General features: G+C 41.8%; 1 protein-coding gene across 1 annotated transcript in view; it reads left to right on the forward strand.

Moving 5' to 3' along the window:
- The first annotated feature begins 1,881 nt into the window (after positions 1–1,881).
- Positions 1,882–20,075, forward strand: part of P3H2 (prolyl 3-hydroxylase 2) — a 177,736-nt gene continuing 159,542 nt past the window's right edge. The window contains exon 1 of the mRNA XM_005897670.3: positions 1,882–2,487. Within this exon, the coding sequence (XP_005897732.2) occupies positions 2,014–2,487 (474 nt within the window). The 5' untranslated portion in view covers positions 1,882–2,013. The remainder of the gene's footprint in view (positions 2,488–20,075) is intronic.

Below are 20,075 nucleotides of genomic sequence, written 5' to 3' on the forward strand. Positions count from 1 at the left end.
TAGAAAGTTTAGTAAGGCTACAACTAATAAGCTTTCAATCTTTGCAGGCTCTGTGTTTCTATAGCGCTTTGAATCTAGTCTAACATGTGCCATCTAGTCTAGCATTCTACCTTATATTATAACCCTTCCCCCAAAATACCTACTTTGAGAGTATTTATACAAAGATGTAAATTTAAATGGCATGTATTAAATGATGTGTACATGTTACAGAATGTAGAGATAATCTATAGTAAAGCATCCTGGTGCTTTGCCTTCAGTCCCATAGCAGGATTTCCTAGCCATTGTGCTTCAAAACCTTCCACAAGTTGGTTAATAACTCTGGACTCCAAAGATTTTATCTGAAAAGAGAGACAATCCTTAGAGCAAACGTCTGGGCATATGACCCAAGTTCAAATCCTGGAATACTGAACATCCGAAGTATTCAGTACATACTCAGCTCCAAAGTGGAGATTCCCCATCAGTGGAATAAGCCTCACACCAGTGATGTTTGGGGGAGGAAAGTAGTAAGAGCAAGATTCTTTGGGGTCCCTTGGAATTACAGAGCCAAGACTGTTTATGGCCAAAGTGGTCAAACCCAACAAAATGAGTGAAGGAATTAGCATGAAACTCTGGCAGCCTTCAGGGCATGGTGGTGATCCCACATAAAAGCTTTCTTTGGGGACTTCATAACAACTATGTGATAAGTGTTCTTTCCTGTTGCCCTTCTCTCTCATTCACCATCCCAGTGCCCAGGGAGACTCCAATGAAACTGCTACAAGTACTAGGAGACCACAGGAATGCTTCCAGGAGGCAGACTGGAGTCAAGGGTCCAGTGCATAAGCTCTCAGGAATCCTTGTAAGAGTGTGAAGCCAAAGAACAGGAATGAAGGGAACACCTTGGCTCAGGAGGTATTTTTAAGGGAAGAGAAACAGAGGAACAGGAAAGCCTCCAGCTAGTCCTTTGGAGTTTGGCAGCCATTCTGACAGCTCTCCCATTCCTAGGTTGATGCTCACTGCTTAAGTCCTAGGGGTACTGGATTTATTAAATTGCCTCTTTGTTCAGCTCTTGCAAAAATAATTTATATCTTAAAACCATTGGACATATTGGGATATTTGTCTGTCCTAGAAGAAGAGGAAACTAGACTCGAGTGCACAAGTTTACAGGGTTGGTAACCTGACGGAGGCAGGATGTAAGTATAACCATTCCAACAATTCTCTGGGTCCTGTAATGCCCTCCTCTACACAGAGAAGTGGGCTGTTCATTGTCCTTTTGTCCCTATTCCCGGCCCTAATGCATGGACGCACATCCATACAAAGTGGGTTGAGAAGCAAGGGTGGGACCTTCCCTAAGAGAATGAGCAGTAAGCTTTGATTCTAAAGGCCCAGGGTTGACTCCTTCCTTTGCCTTTCACAGTTCTGTGAACGTGGACTAAGCACTTTCCTCCTCAAGCCTCCCAAAGGGGCCAAGTGGCCCTCCAGGGCTTTCCTACAGTCTGAGCTGGAGCTTCAGTACTTCACACGAAGGTGGAGGACAAACAGCGAAATCACAAATTACAAACAATGAGAGCTCTAAGGTCACTAATCTGGCTTTTCTTCCTCTCTAAGAAAAGGGAGTCATCATGTCCATTCTGCAACCTCGAAGGTAACCCATACATCAGGCGCGCCTCCCCGGCCCCTCCTTGGCTGGCCCCCAGTGGCGCTGGCTCTCTGGCTGACACCAGGGTGTCTGCCTCTGGCCTCCAGGAGGCTGCGGCCCGAGCCTGCTGGGCGCGCGCTGAGCGCCGGCGAGCGGCTTGCGGAGGCTCGGGCAGCAGGAGGAGCGTGTGAGCTGTGGGCGTCCCTTTAAGAGCGGCCGTCCGAGCCGGCCTCCGCCTCTCAGTCCGCCGAGCGCCGCCGGTCACCTGAGGCTCGCAGGGCAGCCGGCTGGCGGCGGGGCCGGCCATCGCGCTAGAGGAGCCGGGAGACGCGACCCGGACGCCAGGTGCCAGGAGCCGATTGCGAGCGTGGCCGGCTGGCGCCCGTCCGCCACGGAGGATGCGGGAGCGCATCTGGGCGCCGCTGCCGCTGCTGCTACCCTGGCTACTGCTGCCGCCGCCGCTGTGGTGCGGCCCCCCGGACAGCCGGCACCCAGAGCGGGAGCCCGAGCCCGGGCCTTTGCAGCCCTTCGACCTGCTCTACGCCAGCGGCGTGGCCGCCTACTACAGCGGGGACTACGAGCTGGCTGTGCGCGACCTGGAAGCGGCTCTGCGCAGCCACCGGCGCCTGCGGGAGATCCGCGCGCGCTGCGCCCGCCACTGCGCCGCCCGCCGCCCGCTCGCGCCCCCCGGCGCTGGCCCGGGAGCCGAGCTGCCCTTCTTCCGCGCGCTGCTCGAGCGGGCGCGCTGCTACCGCAGCTGCCAGAGCCAGCGCCTAGGGGGCCCCGCGTCCCGCCACCGCGCCAGCGAGGATGTGCGCAGCGACTTCCAGCGCAGAGTGCCCTACAACTACCTGCAGCGGGCCTACATCAAGGTACCCAGAGCGCACACCTCACGCCCTCCCGCGCCTCAGAGATGTCTCGAGCCCTCCCGCGGCTCCAGTCTTCCTGGCCGTCGCGCGGCTCCTTAGCGGGTCAGACTGGGTCTCCTTGAACGGTTCTGTCTGTATGTGAATCTAGATATCTGGTGGCCCGAGCTGAGCTCTGTAACCAAGACTAGATGAATCTGGGCAAGCCATTAGCTCTTAAGGCATCCTCTTCTCTCTCAAAAAGAGGACTGCACTGATAAAATGTACCCATTCAGCACTAATGTCTGAACGATGGCAGAACCGGATCTAGTGTAAGATCTCCTCTCGCTTCGTTTCTTGGTCTAGCTTCAGCTCGTTCCATCTCAGCTCCCTCATCCCTCATACAGGCTAGTGTGCACCTTTTCTTTGACGTTTAACACGGAGTGTTCCCAGAACAGCTGAGTTAAAGGTAGACTTGCTCTGAATCCCATTCCTTTTTCTCCCTGCACCTACCCAAAAAGGGAAGATCAAAGGTTAAAGAGGAGTTATGCGTGTAAGGGGTGGCTCTGGGCGAGGTAGTCTCACTTAAAATACCCAAAGTGCTGACTCTTTGTCCTTTGATAGACCACTTCTATTTCTGGAAGTTAGCATTGCACTGAGTTGTTCACCATCAGATGCCCCTTCCTTCTGGTTTTATTTATGTGTATTCAACTTGCCTGAAGTTAGTGACGGGAGGTAAACAGTGTACTGACATTTCCCCCACAGTCACGATTTTGAAGATCCATGTGGATGCTTCAGCAGAGACAATTTAGCCTGTGTTTCTCCCACTCTCTCTTACCTATGTTTCTCTGAACTTATACTTTCTCCCCCTTTTTGTCTTTCTTTGTCCCTTTGTCAATGTCTCTTCTCCAGCTGTTGAAGTGGCAGCTTTGGGGGTTGGTTGGTCATGCCAGCCACTGGACTGGGCTGCATTTCTGGGATGGTGACAGTACACACAAGGTGCAGATATGATGTCTTTTGCAGCTCATCCCACAAGGTCTTTGCAGATTTGCAGTTGTTGGTGGAGATCAGGAAATTATAACCGTAACTCACTCTTAACTCACAGTGCCCTGGCTAAAGTGTTGGATTTAGTATTTTGGGCAAGCAATAAGGAGAAAGCCGGAATTCTTTTCAGCATATGTCTTCCACTGGCTTGTGCATCCTTAAGGATTTGCTGAGACATGTATTAATTATAAATCTGCTTTCTCTTAAATGATTATCACAGTTTTGGGTAGTCTTAGAGAAATCAGTCAGTAGTAGGCAGATAGGGGCCTGTGAGTACCCAACAGCTGAAGGTACACTCGGCTGGTTCCCAGAGCAGAATGTGGGTGGTCCAGATTGGTCCCTGTCTTCCCAGGAGTCTCAGATGTGAGGTTGGCAGTCCCTCTGATTGTTCTGTCACACATCTTGGGTACATTTTCCTTTTTCAGGTCTGGGAAAGGAATGTGTATTTATTTTCACTCCTATAAAAATAAATAACCGTGAGGTAATTCTCAGAATGTGAGTGTCTTTGGTTCTGTAATTACCCTTACTTCACTGCTAATGTTAACATTTATCATGCTCCTGCTTCCATCTCCTGTTGAAAGTCAAAGAAGATGAAGCCATAGGTTTAACATGCCTCCGTTTTTTGCAGTACATTGATTACAGGAGTTAGTTGCTCATGGGTAGTTCTGTGGGTAAACTACCTGGTGTGGTTTGATGAACCAGTGAAGTTGAAGTCCCTTAAAAAATATGTGAGTTCATGTGCTAATTTCTGTTTTACCACCAATGTTTCTGAGAGCAGAACACATCTTGCATCTTCCTGTTCATTTCTACTCCAATAGGCACAGTTTCTTGGGTCTACAGAATCGATGATCTCTTAAGGAGGTCTTCTGACCCCTTTGGAAATTCACTTTTGGTGAATTGGAGTCATCAAGACTATGAACATCAAATAAGGTGTTCCCTCCACACAAGAAATCCACACTTTTAGCCTTTGCTTGGCTTCTTGGAAATTTGACTCATAAACACATACACACACAATCTTCTGAGCACAAACCAAAATTCTGAAAATAACAGAGTACCGTTGGGCTCTGACAGGTTTGAATTCTAAAGTGTTCATTCCCTGATGGCAGATGGATTCCCTGAGTATGCCTGCATATGATCACGGTACCTTGTGTTGCTGACTTACTTTGGACATCAGTGATGCGCTCTGTACTTGAAAAGGATAATCCTGGGCCAGATGGAATTCAGTGAGGACTTTGTAACTAAGATTTGAGATCGTGAATCCTGTGATACAGTTAGAGCTAGTAGACTTTCTAGAGATAAGGAAATGTATTTGTTCTCAGCTAGGGGTTTGCAAACTCTGGGAGCTCTCCAGAGATGCTGTTGCTCCCCCAAATTCCAGTTAGTGAGCAACTAATGGAAGCGGATTCTCTATGCTAGAGTATTGGAAGGGAGAGATTGAGAATTGTGAAATCTAGGGCCTGTTGATATCAATTTCTCTCATCATAATGAGGAAAGGAGAATCCAGATAGGAAAGGGGGCTTACCCAGTGTCACGTGTGATTTGCCTTGATGAATTGAGTATAGGACTGGGAGTCAGAGGTCTGGGCTCTGCCAACAACTGATCATGCCTGTGCACACCCACTGCCCCCTGGGATAACCTCGGATCCCACAGAATGCTGAGTCCCCGGGCTATCCATTTGCCAGATTTGGACAGCTCCAGGAATGAGTCAGTCCTTGTGCTGTGGGGTAACAGACATTCGTTGTATTTATCTTCAGGGCTGTTCTGTAGAATCTTCCTTAAGTCTTGGCATGCTGGTAATTCCTCTGAGGTGAGGTGGTAGTTCTACTTAGATCCCAAGCACGCTTTTTTGTTTAAAGGCAGGGCAAGACTCTTTAGACTTTCAAATTCTATTATTTCAGATTGTATCATGTAACTCATAATTCACAGCCTAAAATCTAAGATAAAGCTTTGATCAGAATAGTCTCTGCTTGGAATCCTCCACAGGTTTCCCTTTGCTACTGTATAGAGCCCACAGTGTTTACTGCAGCCTATCTGACCTTTAATTTTACCGGCTCAGTTTCTCCCCCACTCTGCCATCCTTCAGCCAGAGGGAGCAATGGATGCTTAATCTTTTGTGTCTGACACTTTTGCACATCTGGGTTTGTTTATTCTTTTTTGAGAGGCGTAGAGGCTCTGGAATGGGATCAATCTGAGACTGAACTTTAGTTCTTCAATCTCCAGCTCTGTGACTGAAAAATTCACACAAACTTTCTAAGCTTTAGTTTCCCCATCTTGTAGATAATAGAAATAATAGAACCTAACTGGTTGGTTTAGGTTTAAGAGAGGATTTACATAAGGCACCCAGAACAGGGCCTATGTCTATTTCCAGAAACACTGGAAATGTGTCTCTTATTATTAGTTATAATAATAGTATGTTTAATTATAATAGTAGCAGACTTAGTTGTAGTGGTGGTAGAGTAGTTATAATAAGAGTAGTAGATTTTCCCACCTCCTTCTCTGTGTGTTCAAATGGTAACTATATAAGCATGAGCATATGTGCTAAGTTGCTTCTGCTGCTGCTGCTGCTGCTGCTAAGTCACTTCAGTCGTGTCTGACTCTGCGCGACCCCATAGACAGCAGCCCACCAGGCTCCCCCATCCCTGGGATTCTCCAGGCAAGAACACTGGAGTGGGTTGCCATTTCCTTCTCCAGTGCATGCAAGTGAAAAGTGAAAGTGAAGTCGCTCAGTCGTGTCCGACTCTTAGCGACCCCGTAGACTGCAGCCCACCAGGCTCCTCCATCCATGGGATTTTCCAGGCAAGAGTACTGGAGTGGGGTGCCATTGCCTTCTCTGTAAGTTGCTTCAGTTGTGTCCAACTCTTTGTGACTCTATAGACTATAGTCCTGAAGGCTCCTCTGTCCATGGGATTCTCCAAGCAAGAATACTAGAGTGGGTTGCCGTGCCCTCCTCCAGGGGATCTTCCTGACCCAGGAATCCAATCTGCATCTCTTAGATCTCCTGAATTGGCAGGTGGGTTCTTTACCACTAGTAACATGTGGGAAGCACAAATGTACCTATTTCTGTGACATCCTCTTTTCTTCAATCGGCAGCCGCCAACAGTCCATTATTTCTCCCTCCTCTGAATATCTGCAGTAAAGAATATGATCCTCTCATATCATGTTTCATTTTTAACATTATTTTGGAGAAATTCATGTATTTGTTATCACTTATGTGAGCTCCTGGAGATCACAGAATGGTCATAGTCACTTTTGTACCTCCTAACGAAGGAGTTTCCATATCTGGAAGATCAGTAGATAGATAATTATTGTGAATCACCTGGGCATTAAAAATATAATTTAAAATTGGAGATTTAGGTTCATTAGGTCTGAGTTACGGAGAAGGCAATGGCATCCCACTCCAGTACTCTTGCCTGGAAAATCCCATGGACAGAGGAGCCTGGTGGGCTGCAGTCCTTGGAGTTGCTAGAGTCGGACGTGACTGAGTGACTTCCCTTTCACTTTTCATTTTCATGCATTGGAGAAGGAAATGGCAACCCACTCCAATGTTCTTGCCTGGAGAACTCCAGGGACGGGGGAGCCAGGTGTCGCACAGAGTCAGACACGACTGAAGCAACTTAGCAGCAGCAGCAGCAGCAGCAGGTCTGAGTTCAGTCTTAGCATCTATATCCCCACTACCCCAACCAAATACCTAAAACAGGGGGTGGTAGCAGTAAATGCTCAGCTTATGTTTTTGAGTGAATGATAGCTTGGTTGCTTGTGTACAAAATATTGTTGAGAAAGATTGTTGCATGGTGATAGGAAGTCTTCTCGTATTAGTTATCAGATTTCGTGGCTGGTCAGTTGGGGAAGAAAGTTACAGAACTGTAGACTGCTTGACTTTTCACTCTTTTCCATTTGCAAGTTCTGGCTAATGTTGCAAACTTCCTTTCCCTCCCTCTCCATCTTTTCTCTAATTTAATCCTTATTTTCTAAAACTATGCTTCAGAAAATTCTTGACACGCTGTGCCTGCTTTATGTACATTTGTGGAATTTAAATAAACGTAAGAGAGATCCTTTTCTTTTTGCCTTATCTGTGTACTTTACAATCAGGAATACTTTGACAGTATCTGTTTTTCTTTCAGTGTTCCCAGCCATTTAGTAAAAGGGGAAAAAAAAAAAAAAGATATCCAGTGCTGTTTATTTTTATTTTTTTATTTTTACTTAAAACAAGCTTGTCCTTCCATGTTTTGTTTCTAAACTGGAACTGTGTGCCATTTGACATTTGTTTTTCTTCTTAAGATTAGAGGCGGGGGTGGGGGGGAAATGCAATTAAGTTAGGCAATTCTATCTCCCTCCTACAGTCATCTCCCCCAAATTCCTTTTTCTTGACCATAATTTATTTTATTAGTGTTTTCTAAAAAAGAAAAAAAAAGCAAAGCTCAAAGATTTTCCTCACTCTTTTTCTGCTTTATCCATTTCTTTCTCCTTCTAGATGAATGCCTTAAGAAAAATGAGTTTGAAACCTAGATCACATGATATGTGCTGGATATATCTTATTTTAGTTCAGAATAAAAGCTTTTCCCAAGTGTCATATTAAAATCTCTTTTTAACCCATCTGTAGACTACATACATTTTGTCCACAAATTATTTCAAATAGGGAGTTGAATTTATGTCTTCTGGAAATAGTTGTTTTGAAATTTCCTAGTGGTTATTTCCTCAAGGGATGTGGCTTTTTTTCTTTCTTCTTATTACAGTTTTTTTTTCCAGGCTTGATTTATCAAAATCCACTAGTCATCATCTTTCTGTCCCACTAGTTAGGAAAGAAACCTGGGAACTTTTTGGTTTAGCCAGCTCTTAGGTCCTCCTTAGCTAAGGAGATGGAATATCAATTGTTTCCTGCTCCGAGGCTGACTTTATGAAGGCCCAGTCAGCTCTTTATCAATCACTCATTGTGACTGGCAAATGGTAGCTTAAAATTCAGTTAAATGAAGGGAGCAATTGCTAACAGGTTTTCTCCTATTTTAGTCTGGTAAAAACTTTTCCCAAATCTCAAACCTATAAAGGGATTTCTTTATAGGTTTGAATAAAAGGAAGTAATAAACGACTTGTCTCTCTTCACAGATTCCATCTCTGAGACTCAAATGTATTCTGTCATGAATATCATTTGCTCAGTGATAAACTCCAAAGGGATAGGTGTGTGAAATTCTTTTGGGAATGTTTGATAAAATGTCAGCTTGCTTTGTGAATGGAATTTAAAAATTTTTGAAAGGTGGATGGATTCATCTAAAATGAAAATTCTTTTGATTTGGTGTAATAATGATTCTTTTGTAGTACTAAGGACTTGAGTAAAGATCTTAGAGAACTAGAAGGGACTCCAAGGGAATATCTTGTTCAACTCTCTATCTCTTCAAGTTAAATAGTTGGTTTGGGACAGTGAAGTAAGGGTGAGAGAGGGAAAAATACATATTTTGCCTAAGAAATGTGGTCTTGTAAGAATGAGGAGTGATAATTATTAAAAGCATTAAAATACTACAACCGGAAGGACCCTCAGAAATCATAAAGTCTGTCCTTGTTACTTGGTAGCTGATGGCCTCAAAGGTTCCGTAATGAATCTAGGAGGATCAGCAAGTGGAGCTGGCTCAGATGTCCACTGCTGTTCTGGGCTTCCCAGGTGACGCTAGTGGTAAAGAACCTGCCTGCCAATGCAGGAGATGTAAGAGACGCTGGTTTGATTCCTGGGTCAGGAAGATCCTCTGGAGAAGGAAATGACAACCCATTCCATGGACAGAGGAGAATGGTGGGCAAAGAATTGGACAAGACTGAAATGACTTAGGATGCATGCACAGTGCTCGGAAGGGGCATGGTTACCTCCAGAGGGGCAGTCTGGTAAGTCAGTGGTGCCACTGAGACCTGCAGTGGACCTGGTGCCTCCAGAGATGGAGCAGACACAAGGCCCAGCTTCCTGGACTGCCCCACCCACCCTGCATTTTCATTTACATGAGAGGTAGGCCACTTAGCCAAGAGTCACAGTCGTCTGGTGGAAAATTTTGCATTTCTCATTAGGAAAAAGATAATTTCTCCTGTCTTTTTTTCCATTCAGCTTTTCTCCTATAATTCTTTTTCTGTTCTTTTATTCATCCTTCCTTTCCTGCTGACTGACTTCCTAGCTATGTAATTTCCATGAGGGCTGGCCTTCATTTGCCAAGTGTCCTAAACACATTTAAAAAAAAAGAGCTGGAGTCAGCCTTCTGTGTGATATGTTTCAGTGCTGTGTGTATGATTCGGGGGGTTTAGTACTGAGGAGAGCTGCCGGCTATGATCAGAAGCCGATTTCACTTAACTACACCCCTCTCTGCTTTACTTTCTTTCTACATCTCTCTCTCTTCTTTCCCATTCCTTGTCCTGTTGATCTCCATAGTGAAATTACATCTGCCAAGGAGCAGGTTGAGGAAATCAATCAAGGGAAGAGAGAAGCAAGTAGCAGTCCAGGTAATGTCAGGGTTCTGGTTCTAATAAAATGAAGCCCAGAGAGCCTCTTATTTAATTTGATACATAGACATAGGCATCTACTTCTATGAAATTCTTTTTATGTCCTTTTCACCCATACGATCTGTGCAAGAGTTGGGTATATGTTGGGAAAGATATTCATTTCCCTCTCCTCTTGGGTCCGCATCTTTCTGCAACTGCTTCCTGCCACATTCATAGAACATATGTGCTCCCACTCTTTCATTTTAGAGAAGAGAAAATAAACTCTGGAAAAGAATCAAGTTGTCCACAGGTATCCAGAAATTTAATGGAAGAACCAGGATTAGAATCTAAGAACCCTGATTCCTACCTCTGTGACATTGCTGATGACCACTATTTATGAGACACACACTGAATACCTGAACTTGCCAAGGTTAATATCATATGCATAGCATGCCACTTACATTATTTCCCAAATGAGATATACCTTGAAAATAAAAGCTACCTATGAATGTTATTCCTTGCACTACTGTTCTGCCCACTTCTGGGAAAAGCTCAGAAACAGGATCCTGGATTAATACTGTTCTCCAATAAACCTAATGAAAAGGAATGAGCAAAGAATCTTCTTTGGAAGGGAAATTAAGATATAAGAGCCAGAAAGAGGGAGATCCAAGATGTCAGATTTTCCAGAAGTTCAGGGCTATCAAAATGATTCTGCTGGAATTCATTATCTACAAATAATAGATTCAGCTTTTCTGCAAGCAATGAGACACTGCTGAAGATTACAGTGTAATTATATTGGAACTCTGGAAAAGGAATGGAGAAAAGCAAAAGACATGATAAAATAAATAAATCTGAAACAAAACAGAGGAACTGTTAACAAACCCTGAATCACAGTAAAGCTAATTGAGCCAGTTTTGATTTATTCTTTCTGCTTGAATGCTAAATTTCTAGTTTTCACTTTGCCAAGATCAATAGGCTTGCATGAAGAAATCAACACATAATTAGGACACCAGACACAGTGGATTACCTTAAAGCCAGATTTGGCTGGTTTCAAAAATGATCTCAAATTATAGTATCAAAAACTAATCCAGAAAGCCATAAAAATTATTTCCCCACTGAAGTAAAAATTATTTCTTAGTAATATTTTTCAGGCTGAATCCAGGATCAACAATCACCATTTGATTGTAGCCCAAGGCATTTAGAAATGCTACTAGGGAAGGAGATTTTCACAGTCATTGTTTCTATAGGATGACCAAGGTCTCAGTCACACAATGAAGTTTGCAGGTTTTTGGATCAGTAGGTATTTAAGTTTGAGTTCCTCAGCCTTGGCTTACTGATATTTGGGATGATTGATTTTTGTCATGATAGGTTGTCCTTTGCATTTTAGGATGGCATCATCCCTGACTTTTACCTACCAGACAGCAGTCGCAACACACTTCATATTGCTTCTAAGCTGTGACAACCAAAAATGTCTCTGTACATTGCAACATGTCTCTCAGAGTCAAAATCGCCCTATTTTGAGAACCACTGACTTAAACCTGTAGCCATATTTAGGATATCTGGATGTTAAGATTAGACAAGTACAAATCAAGTGTTTGACAACATATGCTAGATGGCACTGGGCCCACTGATGAATCATATTTATGAAAAAGTTTGGCTTTAGCTTAATACCTTTTATGAGGGGAATTCCAATCGAAATAGAATCTCTTTCTCCAAGATGCAAATCACTTGGCTTATATTCCTTAGCTGGTCTTCCCTCATGGCTAGGCTAGTTCAAGTTGCAGGAAAGACCAGAGTGACTAACTTCTCTCTACTTATTATTGAAATATGACAGCATAGGTTACTTTAGCAATACAAACTAACACCTTTTAATCGTGAACTCCAAACTCCAGAATTAATGTATTTTTTATTCAACTTGGAAAGTACTCAAACTCATTTAAAAGTAATCCACTGCAACTCTTAGTTTTCTTGGGGTTAGTTTTTTATCACATATGCTCTTAGAAAACAGCTTGACTCAAACCCAAAATGCCACCTTATAGGATACTGGAAAGTGGGAGAAATGAGAGGGGATCAGAAGAAAAAGGAATGATTGTGAGATTGAGAGAGAGAGAGAAGCTCAGAGGGCATCTCAGTCCTTTTGAGCTGGTATAACAGAAGACCATATGCTGGTGATTTATAAACAAGTTATTAATTATCTATTAATTCTTAGAGTTCTGGAAACTGGGAGTACATGGTACCTGCATGTACTAGATAATACATTATCTATTAATTCTTAGAGTTCTGGAAACTGAGAGTACATGGTACCTGCATGTACTAGATAATACATTATCTATTAATTCTTAGAGTTCTGGAAACTGGGAAACATGGTACCTGCAGTTTCAGTGTCTGGTGAGAGTCATACTCTGCTATAACCTCTCACCTTGCAGGGTAATTTCTGGACCTCTTTTATGAAGGCATGAATTCATTTCTTCATGACCTAATCAGCTCCAAATGCTCACCTTGTAATACCTTGGGAACTAGGTTTCAACATAGGAATGTTGGGGAACACAAACATTCATACCATAGAGAGGGAAATGCAGAAATAGATGGAGAAAGATGGAGTGATGATAGCAAAAATTAATAAAGGAAGGCAAGAACAGTAAGTTAAAGTCTGAGAGGGCCCCGTATGTGAAAGGAGTTTACATGAAACAAACATGCATGTTGCATTCTCTGAAATCCATGTCTCTGTAGTAAAACCAATCATTCAGAAGCAGATCTTGGTCGTTCTTCACCCAGAGGCCCCATACTAGGTTGAGGCATTTCTGTCATGATAAGGCCCAGGGTAACAGGGCCACTCAGTTTCTGTGTGGAACAGAACAGGGAGGGATGTCTTTGGGGAGATTTTACATGACCTGTACTCAATGTTTACCAAATGTTAAGGGAAAATGCCATTTTTCCATTTCAGGTTTCTTTGAAATCCTAGATGGAGCTAAATGTTCTCCTTTTCGTAATAAGATCACTGATTAAATGGCTAAATGGTATATCTAAGATCCCCCAGCTGGTAAGTAAAGAGTCAGAATCTGAATCCAAGTTTTTCTGTGACAAAACTCAAGTTCTCATTCACTTCTCACAACTTTGGTTTTGACGTGAAACAGGCCTATATTCATTGGACGGACTGATGCTGATGCTGAAACTCCAATACTTTGGCCACTTGATGAGAATAACTGACTCATTTGAAAAGACTCTGATGCTGGGGAAGATTGAAGGCGGGAGGAGAAGGGGATGACAGAGGATGAGATAGTTGGATGGCATCACCGACTCAATGGACATGAGTTTGAGTAAACTCCGGGAGTTAGTGATGGACAGGGAAACCTGGCGTGCTCCAGTCCATGGGGTCGCAAAGAGTCAAACAAGACTGAGTGACTGAACTGAACTGAACTGAGGCTTGTATTGAAAAGAGTCCTCCCTTTTATTATATGACACTGGAAAAGTTCACATGTGTACATATGAGTTCCTTATTTGGAAAATGGGGATACCTACTTCCCTGGCTTCTTGTGAGAAGTTAATTTAAAAAAGAAAAAAATATTTTGAGTTCATTTAGGTCAGCACTGACACAGAAGTACAACTGATCCTTGAACAGCATGGTTTGAACTATGAGGATACTATGGCATTGCATGATCACCAGTTGTTGATTCTGCAGATTCAGAACCATGGATAAAGAGGACCAACTGTAAATTATATGCAGATTTAAAAAAAAATTATTGGAATGTAGTTGCTTTAAAATGTTGTGTTAGTTTCTACTGTCCAGAAAAGTGAATCAACTATAGGTGTACATATATCCCCTCTATTTTGGATTTCCTTTCCACTTAGGTCACCACAGATCATTGAGTGGAGCTCTGTAAAGTAGGTTTTCATTAGTTTATAAGCAGGTTTAGACCACACAGAGGTTGGAGCCTCTATCCCTCCATATTTTTCAAGGGTCAACTTATTTCCTTGCCTCATAGCTGCTGTGCAGAGAGGAAATTTGTAAGGAAATATGAAAGGTGAAAGAAGACTTAGGCATTATGATAAATTAAAACAATAAGTACAGTACAGTACTTAGAGTAGGTAGAGAAAACTTGATTACACACAAAACACAAATTTGACCTGCTCAGTTAGAGCTCCTAACTTCAAGTTCAATGCCCTAGACATTTGAGTGTAAGCTTACTGGCCTCCTTTCAGCATCAGACTAAAACAAAAGTTCTTCTTATTGATATGTTGAGATTGTTTTTTGCTGCTTTGAGAAAAGCCCTTTTGCTCTCTCCCCATTTCCTTCTCCATCCCCCAGATTTTACAATTTCCACAAGATTGTGGTCCCTTCTTTGTATTTGTCAAAAATGGACTCTGTTCAAACACATTCCAAACCTTTGCTGTTTTCTATTAACAGATAAAATCTCTTCCCACAGACCAACACACCCTGGGAATTTTAAACTGCTTTAAGCCTTTTCACCACCCTGATCTAGAGTACTCCTGGGAGATGGCCTAGGTTTGGGAATCAACAAACATCTCTTCATCATAGACACCAGAAATAAGACTGCTTCTTGTATGACAGGCAAATGGGAGAGTAGCTCAGATAAAATAGAGGGAAGTATGAGTTCAGAAATCAGGTGGTTTAGGCTGTGTCCCCAGGGCTGTCACTAATGCCTTTAGGTCTCTATTTGGACAAGGGCAGAATTGGACCAGATGGCTTATAGAACTCTTCTACCTCTCTCAGCCTGAAAGTGAAAGTTGCTCAGTCATGTCTGACTCTTTGCAACCGCATGGACCATACAGTCCATGGAATTCTCCAGGCCAGATTGCTGGAGTGGGTAGCCTTTCCCTTCTCCAGGGGATCTTCCCAACCCAGGGATCAAACCATTGTTGAATACTTTTATGGACTGCTGCAGTGAGCCAAACAATCTATCTATGGATAAGAAAAATGATGAGATAGTGTAATGGAATACAAAGTGGTAGAATGGAAGTTTGAAAGATCAAAAGACAGGAGATACTTTCAGTGTGCCTGATGCTAGTCCTCATCTTTGGACAATCATTTTAAAATAAAATTTGAAGAAGGACTTGCTAATATTTAATTTGGTGGAATTTTAAGAAGTAAAGACAAACTAGGGCATGAGCAGGAAGGACTAAAAGATATAAATAAAAGACTCAGAACTGTTTTATGAGAAACAGTTGGAATAGGGATGAGTAGACTAAACAAAAAAAGAGGCTTTGAAAAGATCATTATCTGAGACAACTGTTCTGGATCTTTATGGCACTTAGGAATTGAGCAAATTGAGCAAGTAGGACCAAGTAACAAAAGTTATGAAAAACGGGATCTCAGCTCAAATATATAGGGAGGTTGCATTTAAGGTTCATACATTAAAATGATGTTGAAATAAGATTTTTTTTTCAACACACACCATTTAATTGTATTTCTATTTTTAAAATAGTTTACACATTTATAAATGTTACTTTCATTTATGGTTATTGGAAAATATTGACTATATTCCTTGTACAATACATCCTTGAGCCTATAGGATAGATAAGATTTAGTATATTTTCCAATCCAGAGTTAATAAGACTCTATGATCTTATTAATGAAAATTTGTCTTATATCCACAGATGGTGTATCATTAAAGTTTTTTTTCATTGGAAAAACTGTGCAGCTTTCTATCCTGCTTCTTAATTCTGGCTAATGTACTCTTAGACCTGGGTCACCAGCACACTCCCTGTAAATAACTTAGGATAAAGGGAAAGAGGAAAAAAACCAAAAAACAGTGCCATGGCCTCAAAACACACTTGGAAACACACACATGGAATATTTAGCGGTAACTGCATCCATATGTATGATCTGCATCAGTCGTCTGATTTCTGGCTCAAGTATTGCTGTGATAACATCTGAAAAGGATTTAGTTGCACCTCCATAGGACCAAGGACAGTTTTAGGGTAAATGGGCGACAACTGATCAGAGCATCCATGCTTAGAAATTGAAAGTGGGTGCACCTCTCTTAGCAAGTACAATATACTCCGAAAACCCAGTTTCATTCACAGAGCCTTGGAGCTGCTACTCTAATTTGCTTTGTTTGTGTGCTATCCAGAGGCTAAACTGAAAAGCTGGCCATAGTTCACACTGTAGTTCAGTTATCAAACCTTTTGCCAATGTCAAGTCTGTTCAGTTTCACATATGAGTTGCTAGGGGGTCTGCCCAGAATATTACGTTTCAGAATATTTAAAGAATATTAAATGTTCCTAAATAATATTTAAGAAATTCCTTTATCTGGCTCCCTCTCCTCTGAAATTACTTTCTTACTTTTTAATTGGGGGACGGGCGGCAGCAGGGCCTGATACTCTTGGGGAGGAGGGGAGTGAAAGTCCAGGTTGCCTACATTAGGAGCTGACCAATGTCAGGGGTCTGCAAGATTTTTCCCCTGGTATTTGGCTGGAGTTCCGAGGGTATCATCACAGATGTTCCTTTTCCATTGTCGTAAATATTCTGTTCCTTTAACTAAAAGGAACATGCTTTGGGGGATACTTTTTGTGTCTGCTCGCATTGGTATGTCCAAGTTACAGGCTTCTGCAGTCCAATCTAGGATGCATCAGTTCAGTTCAGTTCAGTTGCTCAGTCGTGTCTGACTCTTTGCGACCCATGGACTGCAGCACACCAGGCTTCCCTGTCCATCACCTACTCCTGGAGTTTGCTCAAACTCATGTCCATTGAGTTGGTGATGCCATCCAACCATCTCATCCTCTGTCATCCCCTTCTCCTCCTGCCCTCGACCTTTCCCAGCATCAGAGTCTTTTCAAATGAGTCAGTTCTTTGCATCAGGTGGCCGAAAGTATTGGAGTTTCAGCTTCAGCTTCAGTCCTTCCACTGAATATTCAGGACTGATTTTCATTAGGATTGACTGGTTTGCTCTCCGTGCAGTCCATGGTACTCTCAACAGTCTTCTCCAACACCACAATTCAAAAGCATCAATTCTTTGGTGCTCAGCTTTCTTTATAGTTTAACTCACCTCAAACATGGCTACTGGAAAAACCATAGCTTTGACTAGACGGACCTTTGTTGGCAAAGTAATGTCTCTGCTTTTTAATATGCTGTCTAGGTTGGTTATAGCTTTTCTTCCAAGGGGTACGTAGGAGACAAAAGGAAAAACCAGGAAATTTATCACTATGTTCAAAGGCCAGGTCCTTAGCCTGCACACCTCTTCAGGCCATCTTTCAGAGTCTTCCTGTGTTTTTGGTCTAGAGGTTTTTGGTGTGCTCAAGAGAAAGTCTAGGGAGAAATGAGTTTATTTCACTTTGTTCAGATTTATAAGTCTTCATGAAGATTCTTTTAAGTCATCTTTAAATTATAGTGATGATGATAAATACAATTTAAGTGGGCTTGATTTCAAAAAACTCAAAGTAATCTGTGTTATCAATGCTTTACCACAAGAAAACTACAGAAAAGTCTTTCTAACAAAACTCTAGTCAGATTCACCACCACTTCCACCACAACTGGATTTATGTTAATGAGGTGAAGTTTGGAAAGCACCTAAGGAGGGGAGGGGAGCTAGTTGCAGGGTAATAAACCTTGATTGAATGGTTGGAACTATCATTCCTGCCCACTGATTGCCAGAGAGGAGAGGGGGACGAGAGGTCGAGTCACTTACCAATGGTCAATGAGGTAATCAATCATGAGTATAATGAAACCTCCATAAAACCCCCAAAAAATGGGATCTGGAGGGCTCCTGGGTTGGTGAACAAGGAGAGATGCTGGGGGAGTAGGGCATTTGAAGAGGGTTTAGAAGTTCTGTGCTCCTTCTCCATACATTTCCCTCTGCCTCTTATCCACTTGGTTGTTCCTGAGTTATATCCTTTTATAGTAAACCAGTGATCTAGTGAGTAAAAACAAAAAATATCTCACCACCACTGAATCATTCCTAAGTAGATCGACTACTCTGTGTTATGGTTCATGTCAAGTTGTTAAGAGTCTTTCCTGCTTTGGCTTTAAAGGTGTAAAATATCCCAGCCCTTTGGCTAAGCTATCACCTGCCTGCCTTTTTACTTATTTATAGATCTGTAGAGGAGACCCCTCTGGTATACTAGATTTAACACTTCATAAATAAATAAATATGCAATCAGTTCATTTTCCCAACAGGATATTCAATAAAAATTTATTTATCATGTTACATGTGGGAGACTAGTTTATTTAGGATTTAGAATAAGAAAAGAATGCTCCTAAGAAGCATTCTACGACAGTAGATGAGATGGTTGAATGGCATCACGGACTCAATGAACATGAGTTTGGGCAGGCTCTGGAAGTTGGTAGTGGACAGGGAGGCGTGGAGTGCTGCATGCAGTTCATGGGGTTACAAAGAGTCGGACATGACTGAGCGGCTGAACTGAACTGAGGAAACAGTTCTCTCTCTCTTTTTTTCTCAGTGTTCCAAAATCCATATGACATTCCCATAATGTGGCTCAGTTGGTAAAGAATCTGTCTGCAATGTGGGAGATGTGGGTTCGATCCCTGGGTTGGGAAGATCCCCTGGAGGAGGGCATGGCAACCCACATCAGTATTTTTGCCTGGAGAATCCCATGGACAGAAGAGCCTGGTGGGCTACAGTCTATGGGGTTGCAAACAGCTGGACACGACTGAGCGACTCAGCCCAGCACATGTTCTAGATTACTATGTGTAAGTCTTTGATCTCAACATTCAAACATGGCTAACAACACTGATTTTTTTTTGCGCTTGGTGGGAACTTGACACTTGTGTGTTGAAATTGAACTGTCAACTCTCCTACAGCATGAATTTTTTGTTTAATACTCCTTGTGATTAGGCATTTGAAACTACCATTCTGTGCACTTGGTCATAATTTTTAAAGTTGGCTCTTTCATGGGGGTGCCAACTTTATAAGTCAATTTATGATTATGAACATGAGTTTAGGTGGGTACACTGGAGACAGTGTTAGAATAAGGAGCTAGGAAACTGTGGCTCTAATTATAACTGTAGCACTAACTCTCTATTGTGATGATGAATTTTCCTTTCCTGGACTTCAGTTTCTCCACTTATAAATGAAATGTTTGGAATGTATAATCTTGAAAGTCTCTACTAACTTTAATATATTTTAATGTGTGGCTGAATATTTCCTCTGATAAAACAGGTCATTAAAAGTTAGTAAACTGTGAATTTCAGTGATTAAACTGTTTGCACCTCAGTTACTACTAGTATCTTATCCTCAGTTTTAAAAATTTTGATGTTATACACTAAAATGGTAACCTCAGGCAATATAAAATACTGACTCTTTTGGAGAGGAAAGCCAAATAGGCAAGCTTTTGCAATCAAAGAAATGTCTTTTTTTTTAAAGAAGTATCAGTGTCCTGAAGAATATTTTGATCTCATCACTCAATTCAATAACTATTTCTCTCTTCTCTGTATTCAGTGTTAAAAAAAGCATATTTTCTACACAGTTCTACAGACTTCCTTCTAAAAATTTATAAGCTAATAGTTAAGATTCAGTTTTATTCAACATTTTCATTATTTCCTGTAATGACAAGGACAATGACAATGTCAAGATGAGAATATAAAATGTTAATACCAATTGTTCTTTATGAATAAAGCACTTTGAATATCAAAATTTAGGCAAGACCTCTTATTTGAAATGAACCTGTTTTTTGCTGCATAAAAAAATTGGTGCTCTGTCATCCATTTTGATTTCAACATGTCTTGTTCTAACCCACCCATGTTCTGATTCACAATATGAGTTAAACCAGAACATTGAAGTCTTTTCCATGATGCACAGGCTTTTAGTGATAAATAAACAAGCTACTCTCACTTTTGTCCTTGCATATGTATCAGTTGACCAGATAAGATTCTTCTCTAATGGATTATCCAACTACACAACAAATTATAGTTATAGCAAAACATATAGTAATAATTGTCCTTCCATAGGGTATTATTATATTGTTATGTGCCATTTTGCAGTCATTTGAAAATGAAATTTTGCAGAAGCTCATTCTTCTTTGTTTCTAGTCATAATATGTTTTATAAATTTTAGCCCTTTTTTGGGTATAAACTTCTTGGTAGTATTATTTAGTGTAATTATTTTTGCTACAAAGAGCATAGCTTTGCAACATGTATTTTTAATCAG

Source organism: Bos mutus, chromosome 1 (assembly GCF_027580195.1).
Source record: "Bos mutus isolate GX-2022 chromosome 1, NWIPB_WYAK_1.1, whole genome shotgun sequence".
Lineage (NCBI taxonomy): Eukaryota > Metazoa > Chordata > Mammalia > Artiodactyla > Bovidae > Bos > Bos mutus.